This window comes from Paramormyrops kingsleyae, chromosome 6, assembly GCF_048594095.1.
Source record: "Paramormyrops kingsleyae isolate MSU_618 chromosome 6, PKINGS_0.4, whole genome shotgun sequence".
Taxonomy (NCBI): Eukaryota; Metazoa; Chordata; class Actinopteri; order Osteoglossiformes; family Mormyridae; genus Paramormyrops; species Paramormyrops kingsleyae.
Genome location: NC_132802.1, coordinates 23,651,047 through 23,671,710, shown reverse-complemented (window position 1 = coordinate 23,671,710; position 20,664 = coordinate 23,651,047). Strand labels below are relative to the sequence as shown.

Here is a 20,664-nt window from a genome sequence, read left to right as displayed (position 1 = left end):
TCACCACAGCACTAATCCCCCCCCCCCCCACATCTCACCTTTGCATGGTGTGCTTACTGTTAATTAAGCAAGTCCTCATTTCAGAACAGACGCGGCCCCATCATTCTCATCATCCTGCCTTATCCTGAGGATTTCGATGTGTGATCTCCCTGGTGGATGAGGCACTCTATGAATATTACGCCGTGTGACACATGTACTAATTGAGAGAGATATCTGGAGTGGGCTGTCTTCACCCTGGCACTCTAAGTGATGCTGGAAGCTCCTCTACCTGAGAGGCACCTCGATGTGAGCAGGTTGTGAGAGCCTCTCCCTGCGGATAGCTATAAATACAAAGCTCACATGTTCTCCTGCTACTCTGAAACTCATATCAAGGGGCTGTTATGATTTCAGATTGTGTAACACTGGCCATAATCTCTCCAGTTTATTTGACAGTCAGTTTCCTGAATAAGATGTAATTTGGTGGTGTAATATGCTTTTCTAAATGATTGGCGTCGTAGTGTGTTTTTAAACTGGAGTGAGACAGTGTGACAGGGTGACACTAAAGTGATCTAATGGCCAAGAAAAGAGATACTATCAGCAGGAGGTAATTTTGCTCCCACTGGTACTAATGCCAGCTGCCGTATACAGGAAAAACAGAAACCAATATAGTGCAACTCTGATCTGTGTTGACTTCAGGTAGGTGTGGTGTCTCAGTGGGATGGCGTGGTGTCTCAGTGGGAGGGCGTGGTGTCTCAGTGAGAGGGCGTGGTGTCTCAGTGGGATGGCGTGGTGTCTCGGTGGGAGGGCGTGGTGTCTCAGTGGGATGGCGTGGTGTCTCGGTGGGAGGGCGTGGTGTCTCAGTGGGAGGGCGTGTTGTCTCAGTGGGATGGCGTGGTGTCTCGGTGGGAGGGCGTGGTGTCTCAGTGAGAGGGCGTGGTGTCTCGGTGGGAGGGCGTGGTGTCTCAGTGAGAGGGCGTGGTGTCTCAGTGGGAGGGCGTGGTGTCTCGGTGGGAGGGCGTGGTGTCTCAGTGGGATGGCGTAGTGTCTGAGTAGGATGGCACGTTCGCTCAATAGGATGGCATGGTGGCTCTGTGGGATGGTGTAGTGTTTCAGTAGCATGGCATGGTTGCTCCGTGGTTTACTCTACATGCTCCCATCTTTGTGTTTGAGGGCTGGATTCCTCCCCTGGCTCTTCTTGTGACGTTTGAATGCTCTTGTATGGGTTTCCTCCAGTTACATGTTTACACACATATAAGCTCGACATGTTTCTCTAAATACATTAGTTATTAAAAGACTAAAATGGCATCTGCACAGTCATAATTCATTTACTTGTTGGGAAATGCATTGGTCTTGATTGATAAATACTGATAGCTGTATCAATATGATGTTCCTCTTTTTCATGTTTCCTTAAATCCTAATTCACTTAGCTTTCTGTTTTACTCTAGACTCTGTAAGCATCTCTAGATCTGACTAGTAACACAAGTCAAATGCATGCATTTCTCTATTTTGCACTGCATTTTTGAAATATAGCAATCATGTATTTGCTCCTTACTGTGCTTTCTGTATTAATAGGAGCAGTGAATAAAAGTGCTTTATGGGTATTACAGTGGTGCTATCATTACTTACCAGCATATTTTCAAAACATCCATTTAACTATTATCTGACTTATGTGATAATTTCTCCGGAGTTAGGAGTTGTGCGATTCCATTCCTGTCTATAACAGATAAAGGACTCTAGGTAGACAAGGGAAGTCAGGACTCACTGTAAATTAACAGTTTGTTGACTAAACAGTGAGGTTCTGGTTGTGTCCTGTTACCCAATGGATGATTCCCCTAGTCTTCAGAAGAGAGTAAATCAGTACATGCACAACACAACATAAAATGCTCGGATGCATACAGATAAATTAACCCAATGAGCTGAAGATCAAATACTGAACCAAAAGGGCCATTTATCTATCTATAAATGACAGGATTACCAAGGCCAGTAAAAAAAAAAAAACTTTTATTTTAAAAAGCTGGAAGAAGAAAAAGGAGAGAGATTAGTATTGAATTCTGAGAATTTGTATCAAACCCCTGCAGGAAAGAAAAGATGACAGAACTGGTTTTCTTTCATTTTTAAGATAATGTAACTAATAAAAAAACATTACCTAACATACTACGCTGTAAAAACTGGAGGTGCAGTTATAAATGATTCCAATTCCAGACCAGACATCATGACATAATAATTCCTGAATGAGGCGAGTTGTTTATGCTGCTTTCCTCATGGTTAATCCGGCGGGATTCCCTGTGAATGAGGCAGATGTCTGCAGATGTCCGGATGTCTGCCTGCATTACACCAAGGACAGCAGTAGGCTACAGCAAAAGTTTTTCTCTCTGTGTTGCTAATGCCTCGAAAGGGACTTGGAGGATTGCCAGGAAAACCGCTCTTCTAGCATGCCCAAGTGAAAATGGACCTGAATGCTGGTTATTCCATGACAGAGTATTTTCTACAAGCTGAATTTAATATCTGTGAAACCCTGGGTTTGGGTATCAGGGGAACAGCTGGTTTATTGGTTGTGATTCATTACGAAATCACCATTAATATTCATCCATGTAAAATGAAATGTGTATCAATTCTTTCAAAATGTCCAGGGGATATATATATATATATACACACATACATATATATGTATATGTATATGTACAAATATATAGATATATATATATTCATACACACATACTGTATATACACACACATATAGATTTACTAATTATATACATGGGGTCTGGCCAGTCTATTACAGGGCACACACTCATTACATAGGTGTTTGTAGTGAGTTTTGTTTATTTTACTATTATAAACAGGGTAATATAAAGATGACTGCCTGGATTGTGGACTTTGTTGGATTCAGTAAAATGATTCATAGTTCGTAGGTCATAGGTGTTTGGGTTATTATTGGCTCACCATACACAGCTATAAACGGTTTTGAATTAGTAGTTTACAAGCTGATGTAGGTTGTGCATTGCGCTTCTTACAAACTGATCTTGAGTTTATGGTTTGCATTTAGGAGATTCCACTTTGGCTTAAATGCAGACAGGAAAAGAGATGATACAGTACCATCACCGCAGTTGATAATCATTTCTTCAGGGATTTCTGGTAGTAACTGGGTTTTCTGCTGCGACAAGTTATAACCGGCATTACTGAGTCATTGAGGGAGTGGGAGCGTCTTGGCTGCTATCTACACACCACCTACAGACTCGTCCGACATCTGCAGCGTGTGGGTTGCCAGAAGTGATGCAAAGAAAGAGATTAGCTTGGCAGGGAGTTTTACCTGTGTAATCGGTGCTGCTCTCAGGGGGGATTGTACACAACATAGTTTAACCATTTTAAACTTCTGAATCTATGGACTGCCATGGTGTTGTATCTTTGACCTTTAATAATTATCCCCAAAAACTAAATTTATGTCTAAAGATGTTGAGACAAATTATGGGAATCTTCAGTCTTTGATGTAAAAAACAGCCACTTTTTGCATTTGGATAGAGAGGTTCTGGTCATAGGAGAATAATTGCTGAAAAATTCAGGTCTGAGTTAATGAAAAAGATTCTACGGACAAAGGTTTTCTAGATTGCCTGCCACCTAAGCTATTAATTAGTCAACAGACTCCATTGTTTAAAAAAGCTAATTCCCCCTTTTCCTTGAATCCGTTTCTAGCAAACTGAGCTAAATTATAATTGCTCTCACACTTAAAATGTAAGACAACATAAGTCTCAAATGCTATGGTTTAGTTCTATAAAATATTAAAACGTTTTGTTATTTCCAATGACAGGAATAACTTGTGCTACTATGTTAAATTTTTTTGTAAAATGTTGTTTAGGTTGAGACCTGTAGCTGTCAAGGTAGAGTTCTCAAAATGTGTACAAAGAAATTGTTGATTCTGTCCAGGAGAAATAAGTTTGTTGTAATGTAACTTGTCCTTTAAGTTTCATTCATTCTTATGAATATTCTTAAATATAAAATGGTTTTCCAGATTTCTGCTGGTTATTTACCTCTTCCTTTATTTGCTGTGTTGTTTTTGTAAACGTCTTTCTGTGCCTCTTTTCCCTACCATTATCCAAAAAAAAAAACTACTGTCACCATAGCAACCATCAAGTATGTGACAAACACACAGCTGCCAGAAAGTATGTTAGTGTGTGTGTGTGTGTGTGTGTGTGTGTGTGTGTGTGTTATTTACTTCTAGCTGCAGGTTAGCTCCCAACACCAGCTCACTGACCATAGCTGTCATGTGAGTTTTCCATTGGTAAGTTTCATTATAATGCAAACTAATACCGACCACATCAGGTATTATTAATAAACAAAGAAAGCTGGGGCCCTGTTAGGAACAATCAGAGTGGTAGTTATTCGTAGTTTTACTATATTCTTAATTTTCATTTTAACGCATCAAAAAGAGATTTGAAGACAGAAGGAGACAAATGTCATTGTGTATGAGGGTCTGTCTTTGTGAGTCACTGGCTGCTCTAATCTCAATGAAGCAGCGGCAGAAGGACAGCCCACTGACTGTAAGTCATTGCTGTCAGTCGGGCTGATCTCCTGTTGCCTGGAATGGAAGAAAATACGGCAGATAAAAATGCTTATTGTGAGCACTGGAAAAAATACAGATATTTCCTGATCAGTCAGGGACCTGCTGGACCTCTGCTCTTGTGTCAAGATGAGAACAGACAGTTAATTAAAGGGCCGATCTAACAACCATTACAGTTTATATTTTGGTATGGCGATCTGTTCACATGTAGGCATGATGTTGTTTGTTTAGGATAAAGCTGATGATATTTAGATATAATAATTTTTACATTTGTTTTTACAGGAAACAAAATTAATATAATTTTCTACTGTCAGCGTATACTGGAATGTGTTTTAAGTGTTTTTTCACCCATTACTCCCTTATGTTTGACAAACAGTGACACTTCCTGAAGGTCTGAGCGTACTCCACACCGGCAGCCATCAGAGACCTTTATGATTGGGTCATATAGTGCAAGGAACACTAGTAGAATATTATCGCTTTTGTTTTCATTTTGCTACGTATTGTAGCAGAGATTTGGTTCTACCCAGCCCACAGAACCCCAACCTGAATATATATAAAAAAAAAAGTTTTGCCTAGTGATCACATTGTGAAATTGTAACGATGTCAGTAAGTGTTTTGTGTTTTATCGGCATGAAATCATTCCGTATACATTGAATGTGTGATTTGTTGTCTGTACCCAAGATTATGTTTAAACATCTTTAGCAGTTACATACTGTAATCTGATACTTATATTAGCAACCACTGAAGAACTGTATGTTTATTTGGCAGCAATTTCAGGGCTGTTTAATACCTACACTATTTTTTTTTTTTGGACAACCACTACGAACACTTTTTCAGATCCTGTCTTACTGCTGTGTTGCAGTACACATATTCATTTGCCAAAACTACAATGCAAATCAATGTTCTACAAAATAAGCGCATATAACAGAGACAGAACATATAGTACGGAGTGAAGCAGCACAAGCTATTCTGAAGCACAAAACACAAAGAATCTATGGTTGATATGCAGGGCGAAGGTGAATGTTGCTCAGAGATGTCGATGTCGAGTGGTCAAAGGGTTGCTGTTCATTCTCTTTATGGTAGGAAGGGGGAGATTGAGAAAATGAGAGAGAGAACAACAGAGAGGAAGGGGCACAAGGATGGCAAAGGCATACTATATAATTACCATCTGCCAGGCAGCAAGCAAGCTGGTTGTCATAACAACTGCAATCTGTAATCTTGGTACGCAAAAAGCACGCTTAATATTGCTAAGTCAGGGATATAGACCTGACAGCACAGATGCAATAAATCCAAGCTGACTCGCCTTGTGGGAGTATCTGAGACATGCATTCAAGAAAGTTGTTTACTGTACAGCCCCGTCACATTTGCCAGAAGGTATATACCAAAAAGTATATTAAAAGTATATATCAAAAGCCATTCCAAGACTTACAAAAAATTCAAGGTAAGAATGAGAGAGAAAGTCATTCATGACAAGCCAACAGCAGCAGGACCAGCAACAGCACCCCCTCCCCCTCCCCACTTCAGGGGAACCCATGTAAGAAAAGTATGATTGGCATATGAGAAGTGTGGCATCTCAATTCTTCTTAAAAACCACTGTATGATGGGCAATGTGTCTCAACAGGTGGGGTACATTAACAATAGTTAATTAGTCATTTAAAATCAACCACGCATCCAGCTGTGTGACAACATTACAGAGACTGAATGGGCTGTAGCATTTTATTGCCTTCTCTCCCCTGCTGGTTTGACCACATTACCTCCACACAGCCTGCTCTGTTGGATACATATAATGACACAGAATGCTGATTGCTGAAGATTCCTAGCATCTGCTTAAACTTTAAAATCTGTTACACACAAGCCCATAAGGAATTTGTATGTCAGCACAACCTCCCTAGTAATGTGACATCAGTCTCGACTGCTGCCGGTATAATTTCAGACCTGAAAATACATTAGTGATTACTATAAATACTACAATAACATATTAAAATATTCATGGCACTGTAGTCATGAACATTTTCCATTGGCTGCTAATTGCAATAAAATGTAGCCATACTTAGCCCATTTCCCTAATGCTCATTTGTGTAACTGTTAACTTGGTGAGCTGATGTTTAGAACGTGATGCTAACAAAAAATAGTTTTGAACAGTTTCAACAGGTTTAACCTTTTCTGAAATACAGTCATCATAGAAATGCAAGCAAAAATGAATGGAGTTGCTTTATTAAAATATGAGTAGGATACACAGCTTTGCATTACTGTTTTGCTCTGCAGTACTTGGGCAACAGAAACAAAAGCCTCAATAGAGTTGCCACTTTCAGTCTGAAGAAGCCCCCGCCCCCACCCAGATTAAATTTGCGGGGCATGGGGGTAAGCATCGGTGGCATCCCATATAGATTCAAAACGGCAAACAGCATTTTATTTTTCAATATGGGATGATTGCATAATATACACTACGGGTGGCATCTCTAATTCTCACATTTCCTAAATGGCTTAATTGCACAACTGCACTGATGTTCCTTTTGCACAATAAGAAATTGGACCATAAAATGAACATTCTTATTTTCGGTAACTATCTTATTTACATTAGTGGAATGATTACTGTGCATCAGCATGGCTCCTACTAAGACTCAAACTAGCAAGCTTCACCGCTGAAGTAGATGTCCTTACCTGCTGTTCTACAAAGAAATACCTAAAGGCCACTCTCACAAGGAGGCTTGTTAATTAGCCCTATGGTTTACTAAAGCTCTTCACTGAGAAGTGTGCATTTACCACAAGACACGCCCACTTGATAGTACAATCATGCTGCAAGATACTCCCAGTACAAGTAAGGCCTACCACAAGACACGACCACTTGATAGTACCATCATGCTGCAAGATACTCCCAGTACAAGTAAGGCCTACCACAAGACACGCCCACTTGATAGTACCATCATGCTGCAAGATAATCCCAGTACAAGTAAGGCCTACCACAAGACACGCCCACTTGATAGTACCATCATGCTGCAAGATACTCCCAGTACAAGTAAGGCCTACCACAAGACACGCCCACTTGATAGTACCATCATGCCGCAAGATACTCCCAGTACAAGTAAGGCCTACCACAAGACACGACCACTTGATAGTACCATCATGCTGCAAGATACTCCCAGTACAAGTAAGGCCTACCACAAGACACGCCCACTTGATAGTACCATCATGCTGCAAGATAATCCCAGTACAAGTAAGGCCTACCACAAGACACGCCAACTTGATAGTACCATCATGCCACAAGATACTCCCAGTACAAGTAAGGCCTACCACAAGACACACCCACTTGATAGTACCATCATGCTGCAAGATACTCCCAGTACAAGTAAGGCCTACCACAAGACACGCCCACTTGATAGTACCATCATGCTGCAAGATACTCCCAGTACAAGTAAGGCCTACCACAAGACACGCCCACTTGATAGTACCATCCTGCTGCAAGATACTCCCAGTACAAGTAAGGCCTACCACAAAATATGCCTATTTGATAATAATGTCATGCTACAAGTCACACCTACGTAATTTAATGAGGCTACATGAAATGAAACTAAGAAGTTTAATATTAATTGTACTCTCAATCAATAAATGAGCTGAGGACAAACGTATTGATAAATGTACAGTCATGTGCTACATAATGACATTTCAGTCAACGACAGACCACATATGATGGTGGTCCCATAACATTATAATAGAACTACAAAATTGCCTGCTGATATCATAGTGCGACGCATTACTCACGTGTTTATGGTGATGCTCGTGTAAACAAACATACTTTGCTACCCGTCATATAAAAGTGTAGCATATACAAATATGTACAGCACATGGTGACGGCTGGGGTGTGGCTGCACATGAATGGACTGAATAACAGTAACACATGGACTGGCATATACGTATACAAGCAAAAATACACATTATTATTGAGCAGAAATGATACAGAACGCTATGACATTTTAGTTATGCTTGCAAACATTTATTTTTGATTGAGTTGGAACACAAGCTTAGTACTGAATAATGTTGTTAATATAAATTGTTACCAGCTTGGCAGGTCTGGTTACACTCTCCTCCTTGTCTGGGTGGAGCTGCTGGGAACGCGGAACTTTTATATGGTCAGGTGAATTCCTGTGATGGCTGAGGGGATACTGGAGATGGTCTTGGCCAAACCATCCCTGTATTTGTATCTGTTTGTATGCCTTGCATAGAGAACAGCTATTTAAGTATTTCTTTGATCAGCTGTTTATATATCAAGGAGTATTATAGTTTTGTTTCAGGTCTGTCTTGTTATGTGTGTATTAAGTGATTTTTGTGTGCCTCCCCTTATCGTGAAGGGTTCTGGTCACCAGTTTATTTACTTGCCTATCTTATTTAGAATGGGAAGTCAATGTGGTAGGACCTTGAGACTTAGAAACTACTGACACGTTTCCTCTGCTTTATATAGAGGTCTAGAAGGGTTTTTAGGAATATTTACTTTTTTGCTGGATTTGCTGTTAATTTTTGGGTTTTTTTTCCAACTTTTGTATTGGACTAATGGTTTGCTTGATCTATTTCAAGATTTAATAAATAGCTGTTCCTTTGGAACTTTTTAATAGGGCTGAACGATTTGGGGAAAATATCTAATCATGATTTTCTGACTGATATTGCGATTGCAATTTGATTTGCAATATCATTTTTGAAAAGTCAAGCTTCAGTTCAATAATAAGTGTGTAATAGATTTAAAACATATGATGATGATGCAGTATTACCACTTGAGATACCATCAAAATATTAACTGGTCTATATTCTACCGCAAGGATGAGAACTTAAAGGTATGAATTGATTTTATTATTTTTTTTATTTATTATACATTAATTTATTACTTTTTTTAATAATCAAGCCACAATAAATGTAACTGTGTAAACTTTTATTGAATACCTCATTCCAAACTTTTTACATAATCCTATGATAGTGATGGTCATATGATTACCTGTGTGAATTTGGCCTCCCATAACTTTCAGATTTTAAGCAAAATGGTCTCAATTGTTTGTGCCTCGTTTGTGTCATTGAAATTGTTATTTGTGCTGTTTTAGTTTCGGAGATACGAATGTTTGTTTACATGGTGACGTCACCAGTATAAAGATGGCCCCTCATTTGTGTCGGATTTTGGCCAATCTGTTCGTAATCTTTTGTGCTGCATTTGTGCCGGTTTGTGCCATTGAAATTGTTGTTTGTGCTGCTTTAGTCTCTGACATCAGGGTTGCCAACTCACACATCTGGCGTGACATTCACACATGCATGAAGTTACCCCCCCATATGTTTCAGATCTTTAACCAAACTGCTCTTAATTGTTTGTGCCGTGTTTCTGTCAGTTTGTTCCTTTGAAATTGTCATTGGTGCTGTTTTAATTTCTGAGATATAAATGTTTGTGACGTCACCACAATGGTGTTGGCCCCCATTTTCATCAGATTTTGCCCAAACTGCTCGCAATCATTTGCATTATTCTTGTGCCGTTGAAATGTTCGTTTGTGCTGTTTTAGTTTCTGAGATAAATGTTTGTTTGCATGGTGATATCACCAGTATGAAGTCAGCCCCCCATTTGCATCCGATTTTGCTCGAACCAGTCACAATTGTTTATGCTGTTTAAAAATGTCAGTAGTGTTATTTTTTCCGTGTTATACTTCTTGGTTTACCTTGATCACGGTAATAGTGCTCATGCTTGCATTTCTCAAGTAAACAAAAGGTACAATATTCGATTGAAATTTCACGTACATTTTATGATAAACTTCCAAAGTCATTTAGTATTATTTTACTAAAAAGATGGTGGTTTTAATTAATGGTGGACCAGCCAACACTTCTCTCTCTTTTTTTGAATGGTCACTTATTGTGCACTAGGTGCTAAAGTATTTCATAGCTGAATTTACATTGGGCGCCACCCTTAAAAAACTCAATTGTGATTGGATAAATTTTAGTTCACGGTGATTGGAGGGAGAAACTAAAACGTTTCATTATTGAACATTATTATTTAAGCACTTTGTGCAACAAGAGGGTCCATGGGAAAGTTAAGACGTCACGAGAAATACACAGTGCCGGCAGAATGATACGAGTTTATTATACATTGTTGTACAGTATTAAGGATCAACTGGTTGCATTTGTTGCTTAGGGGCTTTCACAAAATCAGACACAAATCGGGAGGTGGGGGGGGGGGGGGGGGGAGGAGAGAGCTTACCACGCTTGTAACGTCACCATGTAAACAACTTACCTTTGGTGTGTCTGTTACAATTATTACTGTTAGGTAACGAAAAATGATGGTCATGGTGTAAATGCGATACAGTTAACCACCTAATAAGTGGGGAAAGATTGTGCAAATTGTCGTTCTAACAGCATCTTGGCTAATTTTTTGTTCATTTTCATGAGGGGCTGCCAATAGTTCTTATACGATGCTATATATAATGATATACTGTACTATAACCATTGCAGACTGAGCAAATATCTGTGATATTTTTTGCCTGTTACTAAACAAACATCCAAAGGGTGCTTGCTTCTTGCTAGATGTCAAGGAAGGAACAGTTCATCTCCACAGATGAGCACTTCCCTGACAAGAGAGCTACACACAGTCACTCACCACACACACTGCTGCAATATACCTTGAAACAGCTTTGGTTTTTCACTTCATACCTCACGGCCCAATTTAAAATAACAAATGTGACCTTCAGTCAATATGGCACTGGCATTTTTTCAAATATCCTTGATAAACAGCATTGACATTAAAAACAGCCTTTGTTATGTCCTCTGTAGATTTTTGTGCTTTACATTTTCTGAGCTAAAACACTGACAGATATGTGACTCCCTCGTGTTTCCCTCAATATTGTTATTGTGCTTTTTTTCCAGTAAAGAAAAAATGCATTTTTTTCCCAGGGTATTCTGTGTGTTTATTTGACTGTTTATTAGATGGTCCCATTTGTGTAATTGTTTATTGATTAAAAATGTCATCAATAATATCAAGACAAGGAATAAGCTGTCATCCTTGGAGATCTCACTTTTTCATGGAATGAACAGAAAGATGAGAGTGGGGGTTAGAGGGAGACGGTTAGAGCGAGGGGGTTAGGGAGAGGGGAGAATCATGCAGCCCAAACACAGGACTGTCATTACAGCTGCTGCCTGTCCCTATTTACACACACAACCCCCCAGGCTGTGCTGCTATTTTTAGATGGGCCACTTTATCACTATTACCCTTGGGTTTTGTGACTACTGGAGCTCTGAGTTTTTACAAGAGTGCCTCAGCAGTCGCCATGACCATGGCAAAACAGACAAACAAACAGACAAACAAACAAACAAACAAACAAACAAACAAACAGGTGTGTGGGATGTCATCTCTTGTTTTTTTTTCACTTTTAATTAAGTAAGATTTTGGGATGAGCTGCAAAATGGCAAAGAGGAGTAAAATAAATTAACAGATGTGTGTGTGAACTGTCTATTTGGTAATTCTTTATATTAACTGCAATTTCAAAATGCATTCATTGTGCATTCATAGAACATTCAGTGCACCTTCATAATGCATTCATAGAACATTCATAAGCATAATGTCAGTCTACCTTAACATCGTAATACTGTATGCCTTAGTAACTTTAATTTATATTAATAACGAACATTATATGATTATAAAATGATAATTTTATGTTTATTGTTTGTTATTATATAGTTGTTATTGATGTATGACAGCTGGTAAAGTATGTTAGGATAAAAAGATATACTTATAAGGTATGCTTATGGATGTTCTATGAATGCATTATGAAGGTGCACTAAATGTTTTTACAAATGCATTATAAAGTCATTATGAAGGTGCAATTAATGTAAAGCATTACAATCTATTTTTAACTGCATATAAACCATTCATTAATTTGTTTTTAGTATTTTAATTGTCTGTTTTCAGGATGTGCTGGTTGTGTATTGTGTACTTTTTAAATTTGTTTGTACTGTGTTTACTTGTCTGCACTGTTTTTGTATTTTATCTTTGTTTGCATGGGTTTTGGATTCCTTGCTGCGGCATGCGACCCAATTTCCCCCCTTGGATCAACAAAGTACAGGTCTTATCTAATTTTATCTTATCTTGATGACTTAGAAAATTATGGTAGGAAACAAAGGAAAATAAAATATCTTTATTGGGAAATATCGGAACTGATGGAAGAAATAAGATTTTAAAAACTTCTCTCTCCTTGGTCTTGGTTTAAATTCTTCTTCTTTTGGTATGAAAGGGCAGGGGGAATTCTGTCTCCAATCAGGACTACAAAGAAGAGCATCAGATTGACCATAGGGTGACTTCCTACCACAATATTATCAAGCAGCCCTATTACATTTATGCTTTGGTGTCCTCAGTCTGCTGGTGAAGGTCATGCTTCTTGGGTCGAATTTCTGCTCTTACTCTGTGCTCTGAGCAGCTTATTGTACTTGTTATGTATTCACACACTGAGCTGTCATTCTTGTCTATGTACCTGCCCAACGAGCCACTTAAGATAGATTCCTTCCCTTTCTCCTGAGAGCTATACTAAATCCAGCCCCTGTGTCTTTGTGGTGACACTCAAGTGAATAGGCCCAGTCTCAAGATTCACCTCAGTTTTTATTGGCTTGTCTATAGAAAGGTTTAGTCGCCAGCCCTGCATCAATGCCTGCTATGTTCTCTAAAGCGTCAAGTATGCCTCACTAATCAATGCATGAGCTTCCAACCCAGGCCTATAGTAAAACTCACTAAAGAGACAGGTAAACAGATTGGGTTATTACTCACTTCTGACTGGTCTGTATAGTAACTGAGTGCCCCCCTGATAAGAGTCGGATAAAGGCGCCTGGTTGGCTGGGCTTCACCTTCTGTCAGCTCAAATTTGAAAGATTTGACCCTCAGCACACTTGACCTTGCAAAGGCGAAGAGAGAGGCAGAATTACCCATCATACTGCCAGTTCCTTCACCATTCATTCTATTTATGCTCAAGGCTCCTGGGCAAGATTTTAAATATTCAGGTGGCCCCTGACAGGAGAGGGTCTAGTCGCTGGTCTAATTGCAGAGATAGCGGGGACACCTTGGAGAAGCAGTGCAAACAGTCCGAAAGCGTGCTAAAAGACTTCACAGCTCCAGTCCTGCTAATAACTGCTACCACTGCGGTGTGAGGAACTGTTGTCATTTAATACACAGCCATGTGGCTCAACCCAAGAATATTTGAGGCTGGTGTTCTGAAGTGGAGATCTGGAGGGGGTTTGTGTCATGATGTAATGTCGTGGAAAGCTGCATATCGGACAAGCATGACCCTGCCATGCACCGATGAAGTTTAGGCGTGTATCTCCAGCAGCAGACCTGTCTGCTCTAGCTCGGGATTGATTGATGTGTGAAAGGCAGGAGTACCTCTGTAGGAGGATCTGTTTCACCTAGCAATTCACAGCCCTTGTACGTGAGTGTGACTGTGTACCTGGTTTAATGTGGTGCAGCTCAGCAGAATTAAGAGTGCGGGTATTAAGGTGCTAATGTGTGGTATGCTCCCAATAATTATGAAATATTAGGTATAACTAGGGCCTTTATAATAACCTTAGAGGTTAACAGTTACTCATTCGTAGGTATATACCTTGGTTGGAAATTGGAAAAACCCAGAACAGAAGGATAGATGTGTTGCACTTCAAATTGTTTTAGTGGGTAAAAACACTGCTTGTTTCCATTTGATGCAATTCAGAAACATCAGCTAAGTCCCGTTGGTGTGTCAAGCTGCATTTTTGACATGCTGGTCGCATGATTTTCCTAATGGGCTACTAGTAATTACAAGCAAAACTGAGATAAACAGAATATTTTCTTTCCATGTGATAATTTTCCAGATATGCTATTATTAAGTACAGTGTGATGCTTCAGTAATTGTTCACTGCAAGATTTTTATTTAAAATGATCTATATGGCTTCTGTAATGCTGCTGTCATGTCACTGGTTTTTGATGAAAAAGCTTTGTAAAGGTGTATTGGTTGAAGAAACATTGTGCAATATTCTAGAATATGTATGCTACATAATAAAGCCCAAATAGTGGAAGTAGAAGAGGAAACTTAGTAATATATTCAGATGTGTCTATATTATTTTGAGATTTTTTTAGTAATAACCTGCAACAAATTAAGTATTATATCTAGTTATTGCAAAGTTAAAGTTTGTTTTCCATTTGAATAATTTTGCTGTGTGTTTCAACTCGCTTGTGTTTTATAGGCCATAGCAGGTCTTTAATAGTACTGCCTGGAGTAATTATTGCTAATGAATACCTAGTCAGTGGAATAGTCCCATGGTCAAATGGCCAGAGACTGTAGATCCTCTGTGACCTTGCACTGGATTAATGAGAATCGGTACTTAGGGAGCCTCAAGTATCACCACTGAAAATGTGGTCTGTTCACCACTACAACTACACTACAATTACATTCTGATGACGTGCCTCATCTCCATGTTGTAGTTTCTCCTCTGTGTACGGGCAACAGATAGTATCTTTACTCTGTGTATACTATGTGTCATACATTGGAGAACATTGCCATTTCGGTGTTTTGTCTATTTACTGTGGTGCTATTACATTGAGTAAACAGTATTACCATGCGTTGGCCATACTTTTGTTTAGAATATATAACACAATATCACCGGAGCCCTTTTGTGGAGAAATGTAAAGTATCTCCATGTTGTATGAATGGTCAGAGATTGTGAATGGCATCTTTATGATAAACTGTGCTTGGAAACAGATGTAATATTTTCCAATCGCTGTGTAGTAAAAAACACAACAAAAAGAAAGACAAGAGGATGCAAAAAAATGTATTGGATAGAAGACAAGCATACATCTCGTCATTAACACCTCCACACCCCACACAGGAACATTCACACATCCCAGCTCTGTGCAGCACAATAACAAACCAAACCAGAGGAACACCTCAGACACCTGTGTGATGCATTGTCTGGCAGAGCCTGCTGTCAGTTTTTCTCCTAATACAGAATGGATCTCAGAGCTACACTGATGCAACCATTAACTTGCAATGTTCTCTTGCCATAGGACAAATGCAATTTTGCTTAAACATTGTAGAAATATTGTTGATTAGATTTCATGTTTGGCTTATTACCATTTGCCTAATATCATTTTTTTTCTTATTATAAAATGTGATTTGTGGTAATATAAATTTGCTGACGTTGTGGGTGCTTCAATGAAATATTGGGCTGAGCCAAGCCCGGTGTTGTGCATGAAAAAATCATCAGGCACTCTATGACAAGAACCATCTTGAGCCTGATTCTGCTCCTTTGTTGAGTTGGGCATTTTATAAGGCTGCCACAGAGTTTACTCCAAGCGACCTGTTCTGGACATGTCCCATTTAGTGAAGGCCCAAGGACAGACACAGGACACACTATAGCAGAGGTAGGGGACCTGATCCATGGAGAGCCGGTGTGGATGTGGGTTTTTGGTATGACCTCCCAATCAGACCATAATAAAGCAGTAGTTCTCAACTCCAGTTCTGGGGACCGTACTGGCTGATTGAGAGGTCATCCCAAAAACCTGCACCTACACCAGTTCTCCATGGATCAGGTTCCCTACCCCTATACTAGAAGGATTATACCATCCAGCTGGCTAAGGGATTCCTGGGGATACCCTAGAAGGAGCTAGAATCTGCGGCCTTGGAAAGAAAGGTCAAGTCTGACCTGCTCGGTATGGTGCCACTGTGGTCATCACCCAGAAAAGTGGTTTGAAGATGAGTGGATGGATGGCTTGTAATGTGTAGAATGCCCTACATTTCATTTAGAGTGTGCCCTGCCTTCTGCACTAATCTTTTTGGAACAGAAATCATGGCCATCATGACTCTCGCATAGGTGAGTGTCAGTGGAAAAGCAATGAATACACATTTCCTCTTATTGTTTCATATTATATTTTTTCACCAACTAGTTGAGAAATTAAATGAATTCCTGATCGTCAGGATACTGGGTTGTATGTGACATGAACAGATACTTGTCACGGTGGGCATAATAATACACAGAGTCTGGACTGCAGGAGAAAGGCTTAGATGGGTCGGGTCTGGGTGTGGTGAAGGCAAGCGAAGGTTTGCATGCAACCACTGATGGCTGTGCTCTGCAAGACAGTCGTTGGTTTTTTCTATGGTTGCAGACAATTGGTTCAGTTTGGATGGTGGTCCTCAGGGCTGTCTAGCAATGGAGAGAAATCAGCTGTGTCTTTGCCTGCCTTCCTCATGGTTGGCTCCACAGCTACACGTGGGGAGATTTTGATTTTGTTCATCAGTGTGGTGCTAAACACCTCCACTGGACTGCTAAACACCTCCACTGGACTGCTAAACACCTCCACTGGACTGCTAAACACCTCCACTGGACTTTGGTGGATACCTGCATGTCTACAGTCTCATACTGTCTATCCAGAAGTATAGAATGGGGTCTTTGTTTTATTGGTTCTTATTTTTTCATTTGATATTATACTGCAATCCAGTCTTCATTTTTCAGATTAAGGTTATCTGTCAATTTTACCCCTTTAAATCAGTGAAAGTCCTGCCTTTTTTTGATCTTTCTGTTGTTTCAGATTAATGTTTGACCTTTCTTGTATTAAATGTCATGTTTAAGTACTCTGCCACTTTAGCACTGGCATTCCCTTTGATATTACCATGCAGGAAGCTACTGTAGTCCGAAAAGCGTGTTATAAATAAATAATTTCCACCCATCTGCCATATAACTGATGCTGGAAGATTTCATTAATATACTCCATATTTAACATCAGTCAGTGAAGGAAATACCACATGAATCACACCTTTGATCACATTCATGAACGTTATTCAAAAGTATTTACTTTTCATTGTCAGTTTATAGCTGTATATGTGTCTAGAAGGGTCAATGAATGTTGGTAATTCTTTGTTCATTTCTGTATGTTTTCCAGGGCTCTCTGTAGAATGTTCTGTACTTATGGTGACAGAGATATCTTACCCTCGGTGTATGCTCTTGTTTTTCAGATCTTGGCCATAATATCCATCTTGTTCATTGTGTTGTCCACCATTGCGCTGTCCCTCAACACACTGCCAGAGCTGCAGGACACTGACGAATTTGGCCAGACGACGGATAACCCCCAGTTAGCTCACGTGGAGGCGGTCTGCATCGCCTGGTTCACTATGGAGTACCTGCTGCGCTTCCTGTCTTCGCCTAACAAGTGGAAGTTTTTTAAAGGGCCCCTGAATGTCATCGATCTACTGGCCATCCTGCCCTACTACGTCACCATCTTTCTTACCGAGTCTAATAAGAGCGTGCTGCAGTTTCAGAACGTACGCCGCGTGGTGCAAATCTTCCGCATCATGCGCATCCTGCGCATCTTGAAACTGGCACGACACTCCACTGGCCTCCAGTCACTGGGCTTCACTTTACGTCGCAGCTACAACGAGCTGGGCTTGCTTATCCTCTTCTTAGCTATGGGTATTATGATCTTCTCTAGCTTGGTCTTCTTTGCAGAGAAGGATGAGGATGACACAAAGTTCAAAAGCATCCCTGCCTCCTTTTGGTGGGCCACGATCACCATGACCACAGTGGGCTATGGAGACATCTACCCAAAGACACTCTTGGGAAAAATTGTGGGAGGGCTATGTTGCATTGCTGGAGTACTGGTGATTGCCCTGCCCATCCCTATTATTGTCAACAACTTCTCTGAATTCTATAAAGAGCAGAAGAGGCAAGAGAAAGCTATCAAAAGGAGGGAAGCCCTGGAAAGAGCTAAGAGAAATGGCAGCATTGTGTCAATGAACATGAAGGATGCCTTTGCTCGTAGTGTTGAACTTATGGATGTAGTCATAGAAAAGAATGGAGAGAATATGACTAGGAAGGAGAAGCTTCAGGACAACCACCTCTCACCCAACCAATGGAAGTGGACACCAAAGCACGCAGCTTTAGAAACAGATTCTAATAGATCCTTCAATGTGAGTGAGCATGGTTCTCCAGCTAATGTCAGGTCCTCTAGCCCACAGCACCTGAATGTGCAGAAGCTGGAGGAAATGTACCACAAGATGGCCAAGACCCAATCTCAGCCTAACCTCAACACCAAAGATAGAGGGTCAATAGCAAAGGGCAGCAGGCAGAGGGAGGAAATTGAGATGGATAGCATCCCTGGCAATGCCACACGAGACGGAATCATAGACATGAAAAGCCAGTCGAGCATTGACAGTTACATCAGCTGTGCCACTGACTTCCCAGAAAGCACTCGCTTCTCACACAGTCCTATTGTCAACCTGCCAGCACAGTTTTGGGCCAACCCCGGAATGCAGACCTCCCTCGAACATGAGCCTGTGCTTTCAACTCACAGTGTCAGCAAGCCTCCTGGGTGTAGCTCCATCCTAGAGATTGCCACAAATCCAGAAAGTTCCAGGCATGGATTCTTCTTGGACAGCCCCCATGGTTACCGCTTAAATAACCCTCTCAAGGCACATTCCTTCAAGGTCACCCTCCGACGAGGAGAGGCAGGCACCTCTTCCTCTTCCATGCAAATGGGAGGTGCTCCTCTATCAGACAGTTCAATCCTATCAGATCGCTCCATTGTAAGCCCAGAGGTATCCATCTATAACACAGCCAGTAGCAAGACTCCACCTAAATCTCCTGAAAGCCTGAGCATGACACCTGCAATCTTCACATTTCATGACACATCCATCAGTAAATATATCGATGCTGACACTGATGATGACGACCACTTGCAGGATGGCTCTGACTCCAGTCCCTCTATGCGGCTGCTGGACAAAAAAAGTCCAAAGTTCAGTATTAATAGCAGCTTCCAGCAAGGGACCAACCACTTGGAAACTTCACAGAGGATTATGGGCCAGAACTGTATGTTTCCCATAGAAAGTCGGTCTGTAATTGGGCAGGAGAACCATGTGACCCAGGATGTGCGTACAGCTCAAGGGCTGCGGAATCGAGTTAACAAATGTGATGAAAGCATTTGAGTACAAGGAAGTGAACTGAAGATGGAGTGGAAACACATGGGAAAGCTGACCAGTAATGTGGCTAAAAAATACAAAATTTTGAAAGCTGCCAGGGGCTTTACTGTGTGACTTGACAAACTTTAATCCATGCCAGTAACATTAATGGGAATAGCTCATTAAAAAGTATGCTGGCTCTTGGCAAAGGTGGGTGTTGCTGAAGCCTGTGCCCAACATGATAAGCTTATAGAGGCTAATGGAGAGGAACCCTCCCTCAATTCTGTGCCACCCCCCCCCCCCCCCCCCACCACCACCACCTCCTTTCCCCATCAGTAACAGTTTCTCCAGGGAACAGGGTTACACAGCATGTGCTGTCCAGGGTAATAGTAGGGTCCTATCCAGGAGGTTGTGGGTCACTCAGCTGAAACCAGGGAATGATGGGGTACAAAAGGAGCAGAGAACACAGCTACAAGCTCGTGGAAATAGGGGACCCATTTAGTCTGATCCAGCTCATCCAGCTTGTCTAGTCCCATCACATACGGTAAACTGGTCTCATCACATATTATAGATTAGGGAGCTTTGAAAAACATATGAGCAATTTGCTGTTTACTTCCTAGTGTTTGTCCAACCCAAAACCAGCCTTAGGTATATGCAAACCTGCCTTGTCTACTTTATGTGTCTGTGTGTATACTTGAGATGAACACATGTATGAGTATATACATATACACAATGTAAAAGGTACATACAAATTGTGTCAATTTTGAAATTCTTTTGCCTACATATTTCGTTTGTAAGGATGTATCAGTCAACATTCTTCAACACATTGGACAGTGGAGACTTTGGGGCATTACTGGAGAAATACAGTCTCTGAAATGCTGTCTGTCACAAACAAGCTTTTTCTGAACATTGACAAATCTCAGCTTGTGAAAAATTCATCAGCTCTACACTTCTGAAAGGAATCTACAAGTTTACAAACCTGCAGTTTTTGTTTTTGAGTGAAATCAAAAGAAATAATCACTGTTACAAATCAAAATCAGGAAGAATAGTATGTCAAATTTGTATACTCAGTTTCTAACAAACTGGAGCCACTCCATCCTGTTCATGACTACGCTTCATGTCAAAGCACCCAGTCAAACTCAACAAACATGTAGCACACATCTGTAAGGAAACTACAAGCTCATCTGCATAGAGTATTTGGGACTGGATTGG

At 40.5% G+C, this 20,664-nt stretch overlaps 1 protein-coding gene across 2 annotated transcripts in view; it reads left to right on the top strand.

Moving 5' to 3' along the window:
* The window catches only part of kcnb1 (potassium voltage-gated channel, Shab-related subfamily, member 1), a 31,454-nt gene extending 11,719 nt beyond the window's left edge, over nt 1-19,735 (top strand). For both annotated transcript variants that reach the window (XM_023805456.2, XM_023805457.2), the window contains one exon: nt 17,515-19,735. In XM_023805456.2, the coding sequence (XP_023661224.1) occupies nt 17,515-19,479 (1,965 nt within the window). In that variant the 3' untranslated portion in view covers nt 19,480-19,735. The remainder of the gene's footprint in view (nt 1-17,514) is intronic.
* Nucleotides 19,736-20,664: the final 929 nt, after the last annotated feature.